At 37.6% G+C, this 24241-nt stretch overlaps 1 protein-coding gene across 1 annotated transcript; it reads right to left on the bottom strand.

The window, feature by feature from the left end:
- Nucleotides 1–10735: 10735 nt before the first annotated feature.
- On the bottom strand, nucleotides 10736–23175 carry srl (spargel). The gene is made up of 8 exons (XM_034981522.2): nucleotides 22970–23175; nucleotides 19040–19257; nucleotides 17187–18623; nucleotides 14574–17107; nucleotides 13524–13643; nucleotides 12544–12684; nucleotides 12011–12147; nucleotides 10736–11292 (listed from the first exon to the last, which is right to left on the bottom strand). The coding sequence occupies exons 2-8, from the start codon at nucleotides 19253–19255 to the stop codon at nucleotides 11132–11134; spliced, it is 4746 nt and encodes a 1581-aa protein (XP_034837413.1). The 5' UTR covers nucleotides 19256–19257; nucleotides 22970–23175; the 3' UTR covers nucleotides 10736–11131.
- Between the last annotated feature and the right edge of the window lie 1066 nt (nucleotides 23176–24241).

The following is a 24241-nucleotide window of genomic DNA, read 5'->3' as shown; positions in this document are numbered from 1 at the left end:
AACGTTAGCCGTGTTTTCATGATTAAGGTAGGTAGGTAACAATCAAGTAAAAATAAATTAAGTAAAATTAAAAGTTTAAAAGCGGTAAAGAGGAAGTATATGTGATACTACGTTTTTTATAAATAAATTCCCCTAGTTCAAATAACTTATTGATGTGCCTCCGGAAAACATACAGCATTTATGTATGAAGAAGCAATTATGTACTCACCGCATATATGCGCGCTTCATCCATAAACATGTATATTCCTATGCAATAATGTAGTTTACCTTACCGGATATAGGCGCGCTAGTGTCTCACCCAGCAAGGCAGTGAGCCGCTGCCATCTTGGATGTCATAGCGTTGTGTACTTTCGCCGCGTGCGCGTCGAATCTAAAATTATATCGTTAATCCGTCTTCCTTTGCAAAAAAATTATTTTCAATAAGTGCAATAAATGTGATAATACGGTGATCATGATATATATTTTCTTATTATTTCGTAATATTACCGTGGGGACATTTTGGTTGGACCCCACGTGCGCGAACAATGTCGATAGGCTACGTAAGCTAATCGATCTGGTGTTTCGCGCTTATTGGTGCCTGAGAGGGCTCTTGAAAAAGGGGATACCTCGACATCCAGCAGCGATTCAAGCAACGAGCAGGATTGAGAGTGACTCCCGAGAGAAACGGCGAGAAATTACCAGGTAACGATCGATCCTCGGATCGATGCGTTATACAACCAGGTGAGTTTTCTTACATATCTTATAATGCATTTACCATATTGTGTATCTAATGCAAATGGGATGCTAATTGAGAAACCAAATTAAACAAATGGCGATTTGGTTGACGAACGTGTCGACACCGACACCGAAATCTAAATCTGGATCTAGGTTTCTTTAATACAAATTTTGGCGAGGAAAAGTCCCAATGGTTACCTATAATCGGTTATTGAATCTATTTATTTTATGTACAAAGTTAATTGAGTGCAATTTAAATTTTACGCCAGTGAATCGAATGATAACATTTTATCTCGCCCACGTGGCGAGATGTTGGTTATAACAAGACATTGGTTAAATTGCTCATTTAAAGGGGTTTCGTAAACTGAAAATAACAGAGAACTGTACTCACTAAACAATAGCTAACACTTATTTGGCCCCACTGATGACATCATGGCCGTTACCACCAATGCTTTATTATACCAAACAGAACTCAGTTAAGAATCCAGATACCCCCTTTAATAAATGACTGAAACATTCAGATGATAAAGTCGCCCTTTGGTCTAAGTATCTCCTGCATTTTTATTCTTTTGAATATAATGATTAGCAATAAAGATGGTTAAATAAATAAATAACATTCAGCAAATCATCTTTGTCTTAAAATTATCAGAACAAACTTTACAAATTGTTTGGGTAACAGGCGAATGTATAGCATAATATATTATGTAAGGCGCAGGAGATGAATATCAGACAGAATTTTCATGGAGATGTTTATTTTAAATACTCTAAGGAAATTTTGGATACAGTATTTGCATATGTCAAAAGTGAATGGTTTCTCAGTGATGGCTGAATGGAGGGTCTTCCACTGGAAGCCTCTCGGACCTCACATATCTGATATGTGAGGTCCGCACCCTTTGTTAGTTTTGGGTGTGATAACCATTTTAAATTATTGATTAAGCTGGAAAAGTACGTCAAATCATTGTGACGTCACATGCCAGTGTTTCATGGGGCCTCGCGTGCTGAGCGTGTGTTTTAACGCTTTATAGGATTTGACTAGTTGTCAAATACCGGATTGGCTTTTAACAATAGTGACGAGGTTCTTTTTGGATAAAGCAACACTCACTGCGTTTATGCAATCACCTGGTGGCCCATATTTATAAATATTACAGCTATAAATGCCTACAATTGAAAAACCTATCCAACACAATATGTTACAGGTTATGTAATGACATTCTAATATCGTTGGCAAGCTTTTGGTGCAAACAGTTTTTGTAAATGTCAATTACGGTATTTCGAATACCCTAATACAAGAAACTACCCCCGGTAATGCCCACAAAACAAATAATGCAACATGCAACCTGGTCACCTGTCACGACTTAAATGACACAAGAATTACTGGACCAAAACTAGTAGAAGTGGTTCACAAGGAAATGCCCAGTTTTATCCCCGAGCTTTTTCTGCGGAAGGAAAACGTTGGATCGATGCGTCTGATTTTCGACCCTCGAGAACGAAACAAATTTGTGAAACAAAACTATCCCGTCTGATTTGTCATACCGGTTCGTAGCTTTCTACAACAAAAGTTGGACAACCTGTCTAATTTTTGGGTCTGGCGGCAGCGCCCCACCTGTAACATGCTCGGTTGCGGAAACCTTGCATGCGAAGGAATGTCGAGTGCTAGTCTACCTAGACGACTTCCTTCTGGTCAATCAAGACCAATCCAAGTTATGTCTTCAGGCTGCGGAAGCCGTGAGGCACTTGGAACTTCTGGGCTGGCAATTCTGGTCAACTAAGACCAATCCAGGTTATGCCTTCACGCTGCGGAAGCGTGAGGTCCTTGGAACTTCGGGGCAGGGGGATCAATTACCAAAAGCCAACGTCCATACCATGTTGAAGACACCGGTTCTCGTCCGATCACCGAAGTTAAGCAACATCGGGATCAATTACTAAAAGTCAATTCTAACACTCACACAAGACCTACAATACCTGGGTATTCGTTGGCAGACTATAAGAAAATTCAATGTTCTTGCCCATAATAAAGAGTAAAAAACTATCAACGAGACCTTTGAGAGAATTATTACTGAAAATATCTGAAATCACTCTTCACGAAATGCAACGGTTGCTAGGACAGTCAGACTTCGCCAGTTTAGTAACTCCCAGAAGCAGACTACATTCTGATCAGATCCAAATACGCCTCAAACGTTTCGATAATATGTTTTAGACTGCTGAATCCACAATCGTGGAACAGGGAATGACATGGCGGCGCGGAACCACATGTCTCAGGCTGCCAATATGTACACCTAAAACCTGCCATCCACTGCTTGGCGAATAATGCCTCTGATTGGCTTTTAGTGCCCAATTAAACGGGAAATTAATGCCAGAAACTTGGTGAGTGCATCAAAAATGATAGCACAGCAATAGAAGGAACTTTATGCAGTTATAGTGGCAATTGAAGACAGCACAAGAACTCTGTAAAAATCGCAAGTCTTAGTTCAATCGAACACTCATTCGTTCACTCACTCGTTCGTTCTAACGTTCATTTTAATGAACAAAGTCGTGGGTTTTACTGATTCTAACAATCGAACTCCCGCACATAACAGATTACATTATTGGCTCAAGGCTGTCACGAGGAAAACCTCCCACAGAGTGTCATCTTTTCCCTCAAGCGCCGTCCGAGATCGATTTGGTTGCAGCACAACAGATTACTGTAGTAGGGAATAAAGATGGTGTGATGTCTTTATCGACTGCAAAGATTGATCGGCAAGTTATAGATGCTTTCAACAGGTCATTGAGACATCAATTTAGCATGGGTGTTTTCTTCTCCAAACTAATTGCCAAAAGTACTGACTTACTTGAACAAGTGCAGCTGGGGTGTACTTAAATGTGGCACGTGAAAGACCTTTGGGCTTCAAGATTTGAAAGCAGAGCTCAAATGAACTATAGAACCTATCAGGGACTCTGATAGATGTCACGACATTAGTGTCCACCAGACATTTACACGGAAGCTGAAAAAATTGAGGATGGGTGCCCAAATAAAGGAGTAGTCTATACGAGAAGTAAAGAACAGGTGCTTGTTGGAAGCAATTTTTGTCCTACCTACCTACCAGACATCAAAAATGGTTAAACTGGTGCGAAACCTGGTGGCGGTTAACTTTCTATGATCCACATGTGGACACTAGGCAATTATTGACGTGGCTAAACTCAAAATTACTAAACCATTTATCATACAGGACCTTAAGGTAGAGCTCAAGCGCTAACTACAGAAGCTCTCATTTAAGCACACACTTCCCGAGATATCTAGACGAACCTATATGGACAATTGTTGCCCTGGAACGAAGGGTTGACAACTGAAAGTCTGTGTCACCGGGAAAAATATATTATATACTTTATTTGGCCCAAAGACTGACACTCACTCTTAACATAAATACGGATGGACACTTTCAAAACATAATAGTATAACAGAAAACATAATTCTCTATTAATGTACTAGTATACTACAGTAGTACTACATGTATGTCTTTGACACAGGAAAATAGGTCAAGCAGAATGAAGTTAAGAATTTAAATATATTGTAATCTTTTTATCACCAACTGTAATGAAACTGAAGCCGCATCACGTACTGTAATAGATCACTGGAACAGTTCAGTTCTTAAGCAATGTGGCAGCATTCCTGTATCCCCAGTAGTTTCTTTGGGGACAGATAACCAATCAATGGACGATATACTCGTATCTCGTGGTAACTGGAGATTACCAGACACTCTTGTTGAAATCATTATTGCCCGGAGGAGATCTCAAAATAACTGAAGCTTATTTTTCAATATAATCATTATATGGTCTGGTTTGAGTTTTAGTAATCCTTATCAAAATTACAGACATAAATCATTTAAATTGTTTGTCTTTTAGACATTATATTTTAACTTATTAACCCTGGTTAGAAATAACAATAACTTTAATAGGTGACAATGAATGAAGGGGACGTGGTTATTTGATCTAACTTAACGATTAATATTTTTGTTATTCAATTGACAGATTAACTCCCTTTGATTCATCATAGCGTTGTGGGTAATACATTTCACCAGCAGATAACAAACACGTCTTCATACATAAATGCTGTATGTTTTCCGGAGGCACATCAATATGACGGTTTTACATTACAATAAAACCGATATTATGTGCCGAGAGGGAAAACATACAGCATTGCAGGAACTTCTTCCTGGTGAAGACTATGACATCCAAGATGGCAGCGGCTCACTGCCTTGCTGGGTGAGACACTAGCGCGCCTATATCCGGTAAGGTAAACTACATTATTGCATAGGAATATACATGTTTATGGATGAAGCGCGCATATATGCGGTGAGTACATAATTGCTTCTTCATACATAAATGCTGTATGTTTTCCCTCTCGGCACATAATATCGGTTTTATTGTAATGTAAAACCGTCATAATAAAATTTATAGAGTAGCTCGTATGATGCACAGGCCCACTCATCGCACAGAGCTGAGGGGATTACAGCGCCATCTCTTATTCAGTAGTAGGTAAAAATATTACAATATATATTTTATTTTAAATCACACATCGACATCTTTTGTCGAGTAGCAGAATTTCTCATTCAAGGAAACGTTACAAGATGGCGTAACTATTTAATAGTTTTCTAATACAAGACTAGATGGCATTGAGCTTTTTGGATACAAATAGTAATTACCTATTATGAACTTTGCAAGAATTTTTAAAATAGTCCGTATCCGGCAGGAAATATTGTACATCGACACTTAGAAAGAGATAGCGGTTACGACTTACGTAGAGCGTTGTCTCTGTCGTTGAGTTGAAGCCGATAAAACGTCGCGTAGGTATGAGTGACAGAGACAACGCTCTACGAAATGTACCTACGTACAATATTTTCTGCCGGCTACTGTAAGTTTGGTTATTAAAAATGTTAGGTAGAGGTACTTACTTACCTTTATCAACAACATAATTAATATATTAACAGCTGCGGATGTGATTCTAAAATTTCTACACCCATTTTCATTTAGAAACTAAATTAAACATATTATTTAGCTCACAACTGGCACCTAAAGTCACGAGGTTTGACAGTTCCAAATTAAATTAGGGTCTATCCTTTTCATATTACATTGGTAAGAAAAGAAGCGAATACCTACTCTAAAATTAAGTTGCCGTCAGAATCAGTACCATTATTAAAATTTATAGTTAAACAAGTTTTTTGGGAAGCAAATTCATTTATTGATGTTCAAGTTAGTTCACAAAAAAATAAAATATTTTAATAATAAACATGTCCAATTTATGGAACAAATCTACATATCAAAAATCTACTGTACCTGTACTGTACCTTTTTTATGTGTACACAAAATCTTCACAATGTTAGGATCATACACCCGTGAGGATCTGAAAAATTCATTTAATTCCAAAGCGATAAGAAACGATTTCAGAAAAAAAAATCTACAGTGCGACAAGGCTCGTGGCGAAAATCGGAACTAACGTTGCCGTCAAGTGTCCGCTTTGTTCTTGCTTGAATAGTCTTTAGCCTTTGTTCTCCAACAGCGCCCCTCTGTCAATGGCATTCAAGTGCCAAAAGAGCCTTGTCGCACTACAAATATAGTAAGAAGGTACATGAAATAATAGGAACACCTTATAATGTATTCTTTCTCATTCTCTCGCCAACTAAATCCACTAGATGTATGAATTTGTCTCTTTTTAGTATCGGTTTTTCTTTTCATCTAGTTTCAAATCACAATTGACTTAAAATATACATGACTGCAAATAATAATAATATATAATAAACTGTAAATATAGCTACACAAATCTAACAACCAGTCTATTATTGAAGCAGTCTTTGTTAAAAGTGGGAAATATATATATTTTTATACCTGGCAACATTTCGATCTGTTACAGAAAAAGTCAGTTCTTTTTTTTAAAGAATATCTTTGCAACATAATTTTAATCAAATGAGATTTAAATTTAACATTTTAAATTCTTTAATTTAGTTTTAGTCTTTAATTTAATTTACCAACTAGTATAAGTCCCACAAATTGCTATTGCGCTGGAACCATATCTCATTAACATCGAAATGACGTCAGCTGAAATAAAAAATACCATCAGCTCGAAACTTCAGTCTAGTGCTGACGTCACTAAAACGGCGGCCACGCGCTTTAGCAATTTGCGGGACTTATACAATAAATGATAATATTCAAAACCATGACCCATTATTTAATTTTTTTATATAATATAAAAACAAAAAATATATTTTTTACGCCATAACAACATGTTGGTCGCGAACTTCACATAGATACGAGAATAAATGTAAATTTTTTGGGGGAATTTTTAAAAACTTAAAAAAAAAACAGCAAAGGTGAGAATTTTTGATACGAATTTTTATGTGATAAAACACGATTTTTATCGAAACTAAAATGTATTCAAAAAAATCTTTTAAGCTGCCTATTACATTATTCTAAATACTAGACAAAGACTGTATTAAAAATTTATAAAAAAATAATTAGGAACAGAATTCATTTTGGCACGGGCGTTAACGATTTTGGAAGCGTTTTAGTTTTGACTACAGTGTGCTTGGTATAATTGGCTTCCCACGGTGCGTGATTCTGCGTATTATCAGGAACGGCCGACGACCACGGACAGCCACGCATCGCGCGACGACCACGGACGATACTCTTCCCATGGCGTGTCGTTGCGGGCTGGTCCGCGTCCGTCCGCAATATCACGCACCGTGGGAAGCCGGTATCAGATTTTACATCTCATCAACGTTATAATAACGTTATAGGAAAATGGACCTAAAGTTTTTTGATTTAAAGACAAAAATTCAGTATCACCGATTTTAATTCCACAACGTTTCCGCTTGGAGCGCTGGGTATATAGACAAACTTGAGTTTTATAACAAGACTGCTAAGGTCACATGACCAATTTTTATTTAGTCTAGTTTAGACAACGAAACGAAACGGACGTGTTTGCTCGCTGTTAGAGACTACAGTTAAATAGATAAATAAAAAACATGTAATGCCAATAAACTCGTCTCATCTATTTTCCAACATGCCAATTATTAAGTAAGTAGTTTTCAGTCGTTTTGATTATATAAAATTTTATAGTTAATTAGTTATTTTTAAAAATGTTCCTCAATTTGACTTTTCATTCACCACCGTCCACTTATGCTATTTTTTATAATATTATAAACATTTTTTTTTAAAGGTTCAATCGTAAATCAAAGACGTAGTATATTTGTTTTTGACGTTGGTATTTTTTATAATTACAATTTTTTTCAGCAGGCTAAGTTGGTAAGGTTGACGATTTCTTCCACAGAATCGCTAATCGTTACTTAAGATCGAGTTGAAACGAGACAGATTTATGTGAGAGATATAGCTCTGTCTCGTTTTACCTAAATTTAAGTAACGATTAAGCGACTCTAAGTGCGGCAGTTATACAATAATATACAGCTGACGCTCATGTTCAAATTGTTTAAGATAAGGTAACTCAAAATTGATTTTTAGACCACAAGTCTAAATAACTTAGTAATTAACTTACAATAATTATACAATGAATTGGTAAGCCTCTATTTAAATTTAAAAATAAAACATTTTTATCGTGATAACTTAAAGCAGAATACTAAAGTGACAAACTCTTTAAATCCCCTTTAAAAATTGCTTAAGCCATAATGTCCGATTCCGAGCCTGCTATACTCGATTCCCGGTAGGGGTTTGGAATTTTATAATTTCTGGTCTAGTCTGGTGGGAGGCTTCGGCCGCGATTTAGCGTTCCGGTACGGTGATGTGTAGAAACTTAAGGGGTATGGGTTTAATAAAAACTGTCATACCCATTTCAGGTTAGTCTGCTTCCATCTTAGATTGCATCGTTACTTACCACCATGTGAGATTGCAGTCAAGGTTTAATTTGTGTCTGAATAAAAAAAATACTTTAGAGCATCCGTAACGCTGCTTTTTTGGACATACATAATACTAGATGATGCCCGCGACTTCGTCCGCGTGGATTTAGGTTTTTGAAATCCCGTGGGAACTCTTTAATTTTCATGCAAGCTATCTCTGTACCAAATTTCGTCAAAATCGCTTGAACGGTTGAGACTTGAGCCGTGAAACGCTAGCAGACAGACAGACACACTTTCGCATTTATAATATTAATATGGATGGATTATGTGTTATACAGAAAAAAATTAGACTTATTTTTTAAACAAACTTAAGTATCAACATATACTTCAATACTCAGCTGTTACATTATTATAATAATGTTTTATTAGGTATGTCTATGTATATAACACATGAAAATCGGTCTTTAATTTCAATCTTAATCTAATTTTAATTTTTCTCATTTATTTTTTCACATATTTATTACCTACCATTTTTTACATTTTTTTAAAACAGTTTTTCTTTATAAAAGTTTTTTTAACATAATTTCATGCTAATAACAATTAATTCATATTGATGCAGTTATAAAGTAATTATTTTACAAAAAAGCAGAACAACTCAACACGGCTAAACGGTTTAAAAAATGACTTGCTGACTTCTTTTTTTATAAATTCAAATCATTTTTTTCGTTTTGTGAGGTAGCGTTAGACTAAACTAAAAAAAAATATGTACAGAAAAATTAATACGACGAAAAACTAAATAAAATGTACAAAACAATTTAACTATTAAAAAAAACACTACGTAATGTCTTTTAGAGAGAGAGCCAGCGCGTGCAAGACCTTAGTTATTTTATAAAAGCTGAAAATTTCTCTGCCCTTTGAAGAAGTTCCTCTCAGTGTTGGGGACAATATACAGACATTTCAGTTTTTATAAAAATAACTAAGGTCTGGCACACGCTGGCCCTTAGTCTATTTTTCATTGCACATAATATATGTCCGTTAAAATGACAGCTGTCATTCACATCCAAATGTCACTTTTGACACAGATAAATAAATATTTAACATGCGCTCAGGTCTGCTCTAGACCTAAAAGAGGCTAAGGCTGCCTGTCAACTGATGCGGAGCGGAGCGGAGATGTGTATAGTTGACCAATCAGTTCTGTCAGACGACGGAATAAAATCATCACGTTATTTACTGACAATCTGATTGGTTTGCTCAACACATCTCCGCTCCGCACCAGTGGACAGGCAGCCTAACACTGGAATTCATAGTCAAGATAGGAACTTCTTTAGACGATTCAAACTACATGTGTCATATTCAACCTTTATGCAATGCATTAAGTTGTGTATGACACATGTCGTCTGAATTGTCTTCTAAAAGAGCCCCTATGTTGACTATGAATTCCAGTTTAAAGCTGCTTTTCCACCAGAGATGTGCTATGCAACGTTACTATGAATGTGTGTGGTGATACACCAATCATTTTCATTGCTCCATGCTCTCCTACAGTAGACACATGAGTCGCGCATCTACCGCGCACAGCTTCCTTACGGCCGCGGCCACGCATCTTCATAGCACATCTTAGGCCCTGTATCCACCTAAGCGGAGCGGAGAGGAGGTGTGTACAGTAAACCAATTAGATTTTTTAAAAATGACGTGATAATTTTTTCACGTCATCTATTTTCTCATTGGTCGATTGAACGCATCTCCTCTCCGCTTAGGTGGATACCGGGCCTTACCCGCTGCTCCTTAGCCTGGCTTTGACTTCCTTACAGCATGCTGCATAGCACATCTCTGGTGGAAAAGCAGCCTAAAGGTAAAATATGACAGCTATCAACGAAACAGACAATAATTTTTTTTCACTATGTCATTTTGACAAGCATAGATAAAAAAAACAGCAGCTCGTTTGCGGTAGAATGGCAGCTACAATGTCACAATCGCAATCATCTCTTATTGGTTGACGCTCGCTCACTATTGGCTACAATCCATTGTTGCAACAAGAATATCGTAAATTCAGCCAATCACAACAATAGGGATGATGACTTCTAGTCAAATCAGCGACTTTTTATCAAACGTCAAAACGGTCGCTTAGCAGGAAGCTTGTATGAAATTCGTTTGACTTAATTTGACGTACTTTTTTAGTTAAATCTATAGTTTAAAAATTAAAATGGTTGACAAACTTAAAACTAACAGCGGACGTGGATTTTAGGAATTTTGGAAGACCCTTTATTTAGTAATCCCTAAGAAATAATTTATTTTTGACATCATCCCAATTGCGATTGTAATAATAATTGATACAGGTTTTCCGCAATCGAGCAGCAGGTGTCACGCGCAACGACACTTCACATATAAAACGGCGTTAAAACGATATAGCTGTATAAATGTACCGCGAGCTAACCACGACAGTAGATTTCTATCTCTATGGTAGATTCACTTTGTCACAGATAAACTAACCACATCTGACATGTGTCAGATATCAAACGTCACTTTGACAAGCACAGATAAACAAACGCGAGCGATATCACATACTTTATTACACTGAACGGGGTAATATGGAGTAAACGTCAAGCCGTGGCGTCGTCGCGACTTTTGTCGCCTTTCCGTTTGTTTAGTTTCTTTTTTATGTCTAGCAACATTTGTTCGAACGACATGTCGTCGTTTCTGCGCGCCGGCAGCGCCGGTTGGCCGTGGAAAGTGCTCTCTGTATATTTCGCTTCCAGACCATCTGTTGAAGACAAAATGTTAGTATTAAATCCAAATAACAGTGCCGAATTGCGTATGACCAGTTGGGCTATTCTTGCATCTTTCTGCCATCTTAAACATAAAAAAAAACCGGCCAAGTGCGAGGTAGGCTCGCGCAACGAGGGCTCCGTACTACAGTCGTATTTTTTCGACATTTTGCACGATAAATCAAAAACTATGATGCATAAAAATAAACAAAAATCTGTTTTAGAATGCACAGGTAAAGTTCTTTCATATGATACCCCATTTGATCGTACTTTGAAAATTGAAAACTCTAATATTAGTTCATGACCACAATTTAATTTTTTTGTGTGATGTATCCCTAAATTCACGGTTTTCAGATTTTTACAGACCTACCTACCTGCCAAATTTCATGATTCTAGGTCAACGGGGAGTACCCCGTAGGTATCTTGACATACAGACAGACAGACAACAAAGTGATCCTATAAGGGTTTCGTTTTTCCTTTTGAGGTACGGAACCCTAAAAAAGAATATTAGCCAAGAACATTGATAATGAAAATGTAACAAGAAATTTAAAAATATTTGAAAAAACCCTGACTGCGGTTTGCACTGCATGCAATTTTATTTACCCAGTGACACTTGCGCCATCGAGGCGTTATCAAAATCGGTTGCATCACGACTCATGCAACTGACTCGAAATATCGATAATTCAAGAAATAAGTAATTAAAAAATGTCTTACCAAGATCCGCATAGCTCTGCCGGCAGAAAGCTCTCCGTCCGCCAAACCCGACGTCGTACTGTGGAAACGTACTAGCCGCCTCCACGGCCGACCACGCGTCCTTGGGCCTTTGGAACGTCACGAAACCGTAGCGGGACCTACAACGAAAACAACAAACATTTATGGGCAAAAGCTTAGTTTGCTTAGTTAAAAAAAAACAGCTGAAACAAACAAATCTGTATGCCCTTCACTCTCTCCTCAGTAGGATCACTCCCACTTTACTTACATATCATCTTTAGAATGCAGCCTCACTTCAGTGACTGGTCCAAACTTGACGAACTGCGAACGCAACCTGGCCTTCGTGACGTCTTTCTCTATTCGCCATGTGAACACTATCTGTCCCTCTCCCACTTTACTTACCCGTCCTCCTTAGAATGCAACCTCACTTCAGTGACTGGTCCAAACTTGACGAACTGCGAACGCAACCTGGCCTTCGTGACGTCTTTCTCTATTCGCCATGTGAACACTATCTGTCCCTCTCCCACTTTACTTACCCGTCCTCCTTAGAATGCAACCTCACTTCAGTGACTGGTCCAAACTTGACGAACTGCGAACGCAACCCGGCCTTCGTGACGTCCTTTTCTAACCGCCCGACGAATACTATCCGTCTCTCTTCCACTGGCGTGTTACTCTCCCTAGAAATAGTAAATTCAGAGCTTTTACTACTTGCTTTTTGATTCATGTTCATAGATTATTTTTTAAACCAGTCAAGTGCAAGTCGGATACACACACAAAGGGTTCGGTACCATCGTATAAAAAATAATACTTTTTAGTTTTTTTTGTGTTGTACCTAATCTTTAACAGTTATCAGATTTTTCCCTTTACTTGTGCTATGAGACATTGCTACCTGCCCTCATGATTCAAGGTCAACCTTATAGGTTTTGGATCCTTTGACAAGTCTTGATTGAAACAACTGACAGACAATGAAGTGATCCTATCATCACCATCATCATCATCATCAACCGATAGACGTCCACTGCTGGACATAGGTCTCTTGTAGGGACTTCAACACGCCACGGTCTTGCGCCGCCTGGATCCAGCGGCTCTCTGCGACTCGTCTGATGTCGTCCGTCGACCTAGTGGGGGTAGTGATCCTACAAGGATTCCTTTTTCTCTGGAGATATGAAACTCTAAAAAGCTATGTATATTTTTCATTATTTATGCCCACTGCTTTACCTGAATGAATTTCGGGTTGAGCCTTAACACTAGCTTATGCTCGCGACTTCGTTCGCGTGCACTACACAAATTTCAAACCCCTATTTTACCCCTTAGGAGTTGAATTTTCAAAAAACCTTTCTTAGCCTACGTCATAATAGCTTTCTGCAAGCCAAATTTCAGTCAGATCCGTCCAGTAGTTTTAGCTGTGCGTTGTTAGATCAGTCACTCAGTAACCTTTTCCTTTAATATAATTAGATGAGTTGACAATGATGATGATGATGTATAGTTATGGAAGATAATTAAATATAAAGCATACCTATCCTCCGAGCTGTAAGAACTCCGGTAGTCCTTTTTCCTATAGCTATCCTCCTTCCGCACAGGACTTTTAGACTTGCGCGAGTGAGACGACGCGGACGAACCACTGGACGAAGATGAACTACAAACATGAAAAAGTATTGAGACATATATTCTTTTGGTGCATGCGGTTCTCAGATCCAAATAAAGAATTAAAGTACTCATCATTTAAAATAAGGAAGAACACAAAAAAGAAGTTAAAAACAGCAACACCCCTAGCCCTATAGTTGAGCCATTACGAATGTGCGCACAGCGTCATAAATCATTACGACTATTGTTGTTGTAAGAATGCCGCATAAGTTGTTATTGATAAAAGGATAACTATAATATGATATAAGTCCCGCAAATTGCTAATGCGCGTGGTCGCCATTTCAGTGACGTCAGCACTAGACAGAAGTTTCGAGCTGATGGTATAATTTTTATTTCGGCTGACAGACATGGTTCCAGCGCAATAGCAATTTGCGAGACTTATAGCTAATTTTGTACTGCTTCCCCTCGCTCTTTGTAACCTGTTATCAACTATAGACAAATTCTTTTTTTTATTGTTACACACTACACCAGAGCATCATGTTCCAGTTCCATAAGGCCTGTAAGTGCGAGCGAGATGTCTGATAAAAATGATTTATGACCCAGTTCGGACGTTCCTAATGGCCCAACTATACTTATGTTATAGCATTGCATTCGTCGTATTTCACTGCATATCTAGTACTATGTTATTCAGTTGTTCCATTTCAAGATGGCCGCTCAGTCTTGGTAAAATAAGTGAGTGTACCGATAAGGGTAACGCACTTGTGTGCGTAATGTAGACTGCGTCATGGTCGAGACTAAGGGTGAGATCTATGTGAGAAATACCACTAACTGCCGTACTCAGAGTCGCTTAATCGTTACTGAAGTTTAGTTAAAACGAGATAAATCTGTATCGTTTTAACTCAATCTTAAGTAACGATTAGCGACTCTGAGTACGGCAGTAAAAGACACATACCTACACATTTTTTTAACATACTGCACATACCTGGAAGAAGTTGACGACTCTGAACTTTCAGAAACTGTTGGTTTTCGTAACGGTGGCGTTAACGATTTGACCGGTTTCTTCTCGTTATTTACACTGAATTGCGGACTAGGCCTTTTCTTAACAGGACTTTTCGTTCTATTCAGATCGGTGTGTTTCGATCTTGATCGCGACCTATTCGATCGGTAGTCTCTTCGAACGGAGGGTGAATGTCTGGATCGATACGGTGATCTGGTACGTGATCGTCTTTTCCTTCTGTAAGGAGAGTCTGATCTTCTATACCGCCGGAAACGTCCACGAGACCTCGATCTGTTCCGACTATGTGATCTTTTCCTTCTATGCCCTCTAGAATGTGATCTGGAGCGTCTATACTTCACATCATATCGATCTCTTGACCGAGACCTCTTTTCTTTGGACTGTGGTCTGATTATTTCTCGCCTTGTATTAGTATCAGGTCTTGATCTTACAACTTTTTCGTCTGATTTAGGTGATGTTTGTACTTTTTTAACATGCACTGGACTATCTTCGCTTGACATTGACATATCACTATCATTTCTTTTCCTCGGCGATGTACTCAGCTCTTTCGGGCTTGCTTTTTGAGTTATCTTAGTTAGGGCTATAACTTCTGATGATGATTCAGTTTGGATATATATCGAAGCAACGTCGGGCTTCCTTCTATTCTTTTCAAGATGAAGTATAATTTTATCTTCACCATGTTCAATTTTAGTATCGTACTCTCGAAATATTATTGCTTTTGCATATTTGAATTCACGTTTTTCAGTTGGCGAAGTAAGTTTCGAGGATTTTTGTTCCCCATTTGAAGTTGGAGTCTTTTTCATTACAACATCTTGGATACTTGCAAATAGAGAGTTACTTGATATTTTTGTGTCTACCTGTTTCTCAACACTTTTCAATGTAGCTGTGATGTCTTTGAGTCTTGCTTTATTGAATTTGATATCAGTATGGTTTTTATCGTCCGCACTGTGCCTGTTGCCTTTGACGGGAGCAAAAACATTGTGCTTCGAAACATGATCGGATTTCTTTATTTTAAAATTAATGGTTGATTTGTTTTCGTTTTGAGGTGGTTCCGATTTCCGTTTCTTGCTCTCAGTTGACTTTTGTTGTTCCAATTGTTTGAAAACGCTTTCTTCTGTATTGGTTCCGACGCTGACCAAAACCATTTCATCATAATCTGTAGGAGGATGTTTCGTGGCCAATTTTACTTTCTCTTCTTGAAGTCCTGGTGGAGTCGTTATTGGAACAGGTAGAACTTCAGCAGTCATTCCTACAATTTTCATCATTTCTGCATCACTAATGAGAGGCTGAAGCTCTAAGTTTTCCATTTTTGGGATTTTACTCATCACGATATCTTCATCTCTTTTTCTCGTAGCCTCGGCTTTGTGCTTTTTAGAATTCATTAGTATTTTCCGAGAAGCCTCTCTTATCGGATCAAAGATGATATTTTCCGTTTCAGGACTTACTTGCTCTTTAGGGAGTAAAGAGTTACTAGTATTTATAATGTTAGAGCTTTTGATGTCCTTGTCAAAGTTAAGATTGCACGGCATATCGGGAAATATTGACTCTGGGCTGACCTGTGCGGAACTATTATTTGAATTGCCGTCTCGCCTTAATTTGTATTCTTGGAGATTCAGTTTTTTCTTTTTCTGTGGTTGCTCAAAGTCTTGTCTTGAGGGTACATCGGCAACAACTTTGCTGTCTTCTTCATTAACTGTCTTCTCAGTTTTCAATGGTATTGAATGAGGAACTTGAACGTCTTGCTTATTACTAAACAGTGCCGTATAAAAGTGTTCAGGATTCGAATTTACTTCCTGCTTTATTTGTTCACTAGCATGTTTCTCTACACTAAACACGTCTTTATTTTTGTTCCTATCTACTGGTTCAACATTTTTAATAGAATTGTTTTTATTGTTAGATAATTTATTTGTGCTATTACACTTACTACTACTTCTATGTTTTTCAGAAACCGTGTCTTTACGTTTGTCCTTAACATCACAGTTTTTAATGATAACTTCTGATTTATTTTTAATCGTTAACTTAATACTACCATTAGAACTTTGACTACAAGGAGTATCACTTGCTTTACAAGCAGTTTTCGCAATCACAGAACCGTTATTTTTATCAATACCACTATCGTTCGATACACTATGTGGAGGTGATAGTTTCTTACGATGGTTTGAACTTACTGTCGGCTTAACAGTTACCTTTAAACTAGATTTCTTACTCGATTTAATGTCACTATCATCACTAGCGCGATTATACATGAGTTTATTTTTCTTAGCATCACTAACTTCACCTTCTTCATCACTACTAAGATGATACACTACTTTTTTACTCTTACAAGCCCTGTGTCTAGAGCTTAATATCCTGCTGTTGCTTGAAAGAACCTCTGGTTTCAGCAGACTTTGCCCACCCTTTAGATTGGGAAGGCTGAGCCGCTTTTTCGAGGAGCAATAGTCGTGATCAGAGTGAACAGGGCTAGGCGATCGTCTGATCACCGTATTAACTGTCGACGGCATCTGTAATAATGTCAAAGTAGGATAATGCTTTCTTCAAATGGACCTGAGAAAACCCTAAAACTGATGTCGCAGTACTTACCAATATCTGACGCATTTTAGTCTTGTTCAGTTGAACGCCCGCATCCTGCAAACGCATCCCACTTGTCAAACTTTTCACTTTCGGCTCATTACCAGGCTTTTTAGGTTTTATGTTAAATTTTTCAGTTGCCTCAAATTGCTCAAGAAGAGAATTTAAATTGTTTGCCTCCAAAACAGGGATGACAGTATCATTACACGATTCTACATCTACAAAGTCATCTGGCTCCACTTTTATATCTGGCTCCTTCTTAACAGTTTGCTTTTCTATGCAGAAATCTAAAACATTTGGTTCTGGAATAGGTGTGGAAGTGCATTTCATGTCAGGTATTATTATGGGAGTTTGTTCAACACTGCTAATGATCGCATCAACCGGTCTATCTATATCCATGTCCTGAGGGCTCAAATCATCTTCTTCCTTAACAATTTTTTTCGGCTCTGGTTTATTGTCCGTTATCAGGAAACTGTTAACGTCTTCTTCTGTCAAAGTGCGAGGAACATCGTCACTTTTAGTACTGGTACCTGACTTTTCTTTATCATTTTCAAATGTTAGATCGGACAAATCCAAATTGAGATCTTCGAAACTTAAACATGTTTTAGCTTCTATGTCCATACAAATATTATGCATGGGAGAATGTGGGAGAGAGACTGAACATTGTTTCTGTGCACTTCTCAGTTTTTTATAAGACATATCTTCAAGAAGAAATCTTTTCAACTCTTCAATATTAGGAAGCACTTCTAAATCAGACTGATTGATTGATACATCTGCCACATGATCTACATATTCAGTTCCAGTTTCTGGCTTTTTGTGATCAACAGTATCAGCATCGGCGAAAATTTTGTCTGGAACGGTCATTGATATCCGAAAGTCAGTGTCTTTTGGCAATTTGGTTTTATTGATTAAGTAATTTTCAACACTTGGCACCTTTAAATCCTCTTTTGTATCTTTGATAAAGTATTCGTCTACATCTTTGACAACCGGTTCGTCTTTGATCTCCAATAAACGTTTTTCGTTATTGGCCTTAATGAAATACTCATCGACATTTGAAACTACTGGTGCGTCAAAGTTAATTCCTAAGCTATCTTGGCATATACTGTTTGTTCTGCCTTTTGTTCCATATATAGCGCGAGTAAGCTCTTCTTTTTCTGCAGTATTTAAGTATTCGCCGTCATCAGAATTATTAGCATCTTCATTTATGCAAAAATCTTCCTGTTCTTCATCTGATGAAGCTTCAAGGTCTAAGTCAGGGTCGACAGCAAAGACTTGGATTACATCATAATCGTCACCTTCCACAAGTGAGTCTTCCTCCATGTTGTCTGCTTCTAGCAAATCTGTATTGTCATTAGAATCAGAATTCTTGTCATCTATAGATATTTCCTGTACTTCTATGTTTTCATCTTCATCTATACTTGTGTCTAGGTTAGACTGTGTTATATTGACCTGTAAATTAATTTTAATAAGTAAAAAATGTAAATATGTGTGTTTGTGATATAGTGCACAAGTGTGTGGACAATCAAATATCTTCTACATAATTGGCTAGTCTCCATTGGGATTGACCACGATTGAATCTATTGTTTATTCTTCAACATAATAATTTATTTTTAATAGCCCGGCAGTTAAATAGTCGCGTCTGACCTACAGTGCAAGTGTGAGCTCGCGCAGGTATTGTTAGACGCGCTCGTAGTACACGAATAGTGGTGTACGAATGTAGCACTCACACTAATGCAGATGTCAAACGCGGGGTTCGACGCGGCGAGCGGGCTGTTGTGTTCCACTCCCTCGCGTCTTGCGGTTAACTTGTAGAACGACTATTTAATTGGCGCGGACTATACCTCCACCTAAAATGTACTACTCACATTCTGGTTCTGACTCCAAACCTTACGGCGCTCCTGAGGGTCCCAATACTCCCCTTCATCATCATACCTATTTGTTTGCTGACTCTGCGAGTACTCTGGACTATTCTGGTTGCAACTGCTCTCAGAAGATAGGGACTCGCTCGTCGAGCGCATAATCTTGTGCCCTATACTTCGGTATGGGGTCTGATGGTACACATTTAGAATATGCGACTCCATGACTGTAAAGATAGAAAGAGAATAGTTATGTTACTTTGCTCTTAATATGCCGATCTGACTTTCGTAAGCACTTGTATAAGTATAAATCGAAAAACAAATACAAATAAGTTAAGGTGCCGTGAATAGCGAAGTTTCCTTCTCTCTCGCACAATTTAATATTTTCAATAATTGAGAAAGAATCAGTAATTCAGTACATTTTTAACAAATGTAGCTTGGCTAAGTCGTAAACAATAAAATTATGTTCATTTTAGGCATATTTTTACTGTAATATCAGTAGTATTTTTTAATCCCCATTTTTTTGTCAAAACATTTATATTACAATAAAAAACCAGCCAAGTGCGAGTCAGGCTCGCACAATGAGGGTTCTGTACAGTCGTATTTTTCGACATTTTGCACGATAATTCAAAAACTATGATGCATAAAAATAGAATGTCTAGTTTCTGTTTCTGTTCTGTATCTGTTTTAGAATGTACAGGAAGACCTTTCATATGATACCCCACTTGATATAGTTATCTCACTTCGAAAGTTGAAAATACTAATTATTAGTTCATGACCACAATTCAGTTTTTTTTTGTGTGATCTAACCCTAAATTCACAGTTTTCATATTTTTCCCTATATGTCAGCTATAAGATGTACCTACCTGCCAAACTTCATGATTCTAGGTCAACGGGAAGTACCCTGTAGGTTTCTTGACAGACAGACGGACAGACAGACAGACAGACACAAAAAAGTGATCCTATAAGGGTTCCGTTTTTCCTATTGAGGTACGGAACCCTAAAAATATGTCTGAAATAAACATAATATTATTGCTTAAGACTTTGTTGAGTCACATTTGTTAAAACTTAAAAGTGTACTGATTCTTTCACAATCATTGAACATGTTAGAATGTGCGAGGGAGAAGGCAACTTACTTCTCTTAAGGACAACCTACTACATAGCTCACATTTAGAATACCACCCCAGAACCATACAATGACAAACCAATAAACCAACAAACAAACAAATTCACTTCTCTACATAGTATAAAATACAGTCGCTTCCCGCGTCTGTATGTATGTATGTAAGAACGCGTAGATCTTTTAAACTATGCAACGGATATTAATGCGGTTTTCACCAATAGATAGTGATTCAAGAGTAAGGTTTATAGCTATAGTTTAATTCTCAAAAAATTAGAGATCCCTAGAGAAATTGAAGTAATGTGAATTAGCTCAGAAAAAAATCCTCTCATTTGAGAGTTTCCGAGGCAATGACACAATGACACCACATTAGTATCTATGTTGCACCCATGCGAAGCCGAGGCGGGTCGCTAGTTCCATTTATAAAATGTGGAGTGATAACATACTTGGGTGAAACTTGGGTTCTCAAGAAGGAAGCAAATAACCTGCACGCTTTTGAGATGTGGATCTACAGGAAAATGCTCAAGATAACCTGGAAAAGCTTTACACCGAACACTGATTACACCTACCGAGTAGTGAAGCGAGACAGTAAAATGTCACTCGGCCGAGACAGTGCTGTGGTGGCCGTTTATACGTATTTCGAAATTGCGCCGAGCACTCGCAATAAGGCTAGCTTAAGGTTTTATTGTAATATTTTCTAATAACAAACCATGTGTCAAATGTCAATTAACAGCTGATAAAATTCAGCTTGACATTGCAAAAAAAATATGCAAATAAACAACAAAAAAATAGTAAAACAACCAAAAAGCAACAAAAATAATGAAGAAAGTTTATTAAGAAGAGGACATACTTAGTTAAAGGTACATAGAATCATGAATTAATTATTTTTATTATTTAATAGAAATTTTCAAAAAAATAAATATTATGTTTAGTCCGTAACAGGTTGAGATGGCCATCAGAGTACGAGACGGGGGACGCCCTGCATACCCACACGTCACACATACTTAGGGAGGGTTAGCGCGGGGCTCGCGCAGGTGTGCAGGGCGTTACCTCCCCATTAAATCATTAGTTCCCTCCCCGATTGCAATCTAGACCTGTCCCGTATATAATATGAGGTATGAGGCGGGGGGACGTCACCCGCGCTCGCCCGCACCGGGTTAGGCCAAGTATCCATCTAAGCGGAGAGGAGAGTAGATGCGTTCAATCGACCAATCAGATTCAAAATAGATGACGCGAAAAAATTATCACGTCATCTTTTAAAAATCGGATTGGTTTACTGTACACATCTCCTCTCCGTCCCGCTTAGGTGGATACCGGGCCTTAGGGCTATGCCGGTGTGTGGAGCGTCACCACCCTGATTGCCATCTCGACCTGTCACCAACTATACTTATCATCTTACGGGCCAATCTGCATGTGGCCAATGTGGTAGACTTTGGCCAAACAATTAAACAACTATTGAGTCAAAAGCTTGTTTGAATATTTGGTCTGAAGATACATATAATTACAAAGACCTTGTTCCTAAAGGCCACTTCTATGACTGACTTAATTTAAGACAAAGAATAATAAAATTGTTTATGGTAATTTTGCCTGGTTACTGTGAAAATTTTCATTTTGTTTCTAATAATATGTAAAATCATGATGACATTTATATGTACCCTTATTTTAAATGCTAAAGTGTGTTTGTCCTACAATTACGTTGCAACGGTGCAACGGATTGACGTGATTTTTTGCGTGCATATATAGATCTATAAAGACCATGAGATTTTCAAAAACCTTATTCCATGCAGACATAGTCGCGGGCATCAGCTACTATGTAAAAAGAAGTAGATGTGTATCTTCTATCTATATATATATAAAAAAGGAAAAGCTAACTGACTGACTGACTAATCTATCAATGCACAGCTCAAACTACTGGAAGGATTGGGCTGAAATTCGGCATGCAGATAGCTATTATGACATAGGCATCCTCTAAGAAAGGATTTTTGAAAATTCAATCCCTAAGGCAATGAAATAGAGGTTTGATATTTGTGTAGTCCAGATGGACAAAATCACGAGCATAAGCTAGTCAGTAATAAAGGTTTTGTTTTTGTATGGACGTGAGGATTATTGGAATTACACTCACATTACAATCATACAAGACATTTCCAGATTTACCATTCCTAACTGTTTAAAATTCACTCATGACATTGATACCCAGTTATCTAATAAATGAACAGAAATGTACAATTTATGAATTTGTTTGCTATCAATCAAGAGATATAATTGTGATACTGACAAACTTTTGGAGATACCACGGTTTTACCTGTCAAACTGAGAGTGACTATTAAATAACTGATCATGTGACATAAACAAGCTATTAAACCCAGAATTTGTGCCAAAAAACGCAATTGGAATACCTCGAACTTCCTCAATGCCTTGTTTTTAGTGACAGACCGTTATTTTAGACAAAAACTAACACAAAAAATCTGTACTATCCCGAATATAGGTTAGGTCCGAAAACGGACATTGCAACTTCGAAATTAATAGATAATCAATTAAAATCAACAACAAAGAAGTTAATTAATGCGAGTTAATGTTCGAATAGTGCGTTTGAAGTTATTATGTAAAGCAAAATAAACATTAGGCGAGTGACATAAAACGCGCGCTAGTTAACCTAACCTTGATATCGAGATACAAGATACTGATACAAGTTTGTAGTTCAAGGTCCCATGAAAAAACTGAGAAGTCACATGAAGGCGTTACACAAACAAAACTGAAATATCATTGCAACCCGCACTGAAATCTATTTTAAGAAAACAACAGACGGAAAAAGCACTAACCTTAACCAACCCTAAGTGACGGCTTTATCCATGTATTTGTATTCCGAAGCAATAACACTTTATACACTAAACACTAATTTTGGCGCACTAACTATAATATTTCTAACACATTCAGGCACAGCACAGTCCAATATTTTTCTAAATTATTCGCAAAAAATTAACTTTTCACGAAACATCACATGCTACAAACTTCACGCACGACAGCAAATTTTATTTCAATGTTGCCAAATGTTGTTAACATTTGTGACAGCTCCTGTTGACAGCTACAATAGAAACGGGTAACATTGGTATAGTAGCGGGCTCGGATTTGAAACAATAGCGGAGGTTTTAGGACCCCATTCCTATCTAAAAAGTTTTGCTTAAGTAAAGGTATTATTTCGTTGAACTAAGTGTCCCCAGAGGTAAAAGAAAATATCTTAACATCATGATTCATGACTCATGAGCAACCCATCGCCAGCCCACTATAGAGCCCGGTCTCCTCTCAGAGTGAGAAGGGTTTTGACCATAGTCTACCACGCTGGCCAAGAGAACATCATGGAGAACTCTCAGGCATGCAGGTTTCCTCGCGATGTTTTCCTTTACCGTTAAGGCAATACTCTTGGGGGTTCCTTTCTGTATGGATAATTTCTATGGTAAATATGGGTTTTCCATCGATATATAATACTTAAGTACTTAAATAAAGAAAATCAATGAAGGTAGCTTATTTATAATTTTTGAAACGTTCTCATGAAATAGTCAAACTTCTAAAATATACACATTAGGTATTTATAGGTAGATAATAAGTAGGTATTCAGATATCACGCGTAACTACGTAGGTAATAGGTACCTACTGCTATTATGCATCGGAATTTTATAAATCGTGCCAAATCAAACATCAAATTGTATGAAAAAGTTGATAGGTAACGTACGTGTTGATTACTACGTGGTGACAATAAAATAATACTAGATGATATTCGCGACTTTGTCCGCGGGGATTTAGGTTCTAGAAACATCCCGTGCCAATATGAATAAAACTAGTTTGTGTCGCTGCTAGATGCCACGCATATATTATTATGTATCACATAGTATACACAAGCTAATTTTGATTAAGGGAGCTTTTGGGGGTCTTCCTGATATTTTGATCAGGGAAAATGATTAATTAAAACACGTGACGCCGATATTGAGGCTACTTTAATAATGATGTAACGCGCAGGTCGCCACAGTGTCTAGATGCTGATCTCGCACATTCCACATATTCGTTGAACACTATAGGTAGTACGTCTTATGTGTGAA

Source organism: Maniola hyperantus, chromosome 24, assembly GCF_902806685.2.
Source record: "Maniola hyperantus chromosome 24, iAphHyp1.2, whole genome shotgun sequence".
Lineage (NCBI taxonomy): Eukaryota > Metazoa > Arthropoda > Insecta > Lepidoptera > Nymphalidae > Maniola > Maniola hyperantus.
Note: the sequence above shows the minus strand (reverse complement) of the source record. Positions and strands in the feature narration are given on the sequence as shown.

Coding starts and splice junctions, on each gene's coding strand:
- srl (XM_034981522.2), bottom strand. CDS start 19,255: ATGGAGTCGCATATTCTAAATGTGTACCATCAGACCCCATACCGAAGT. Junction 13,644..14,573: donor GAGTCGTCAACTTCTTCCAG/GTATGTGCAGTA, acceptor TCATGTTTGTAG/TTCATCTTCGTCCAGTGGTT. Junction 12,148..12,543: donor TTGCATTCTAAGGAGGACGG/GTAAGTAAAGTG, acceptor TTTTCGTTGTAG/GTCCCGCTACGGTTTCGTGA.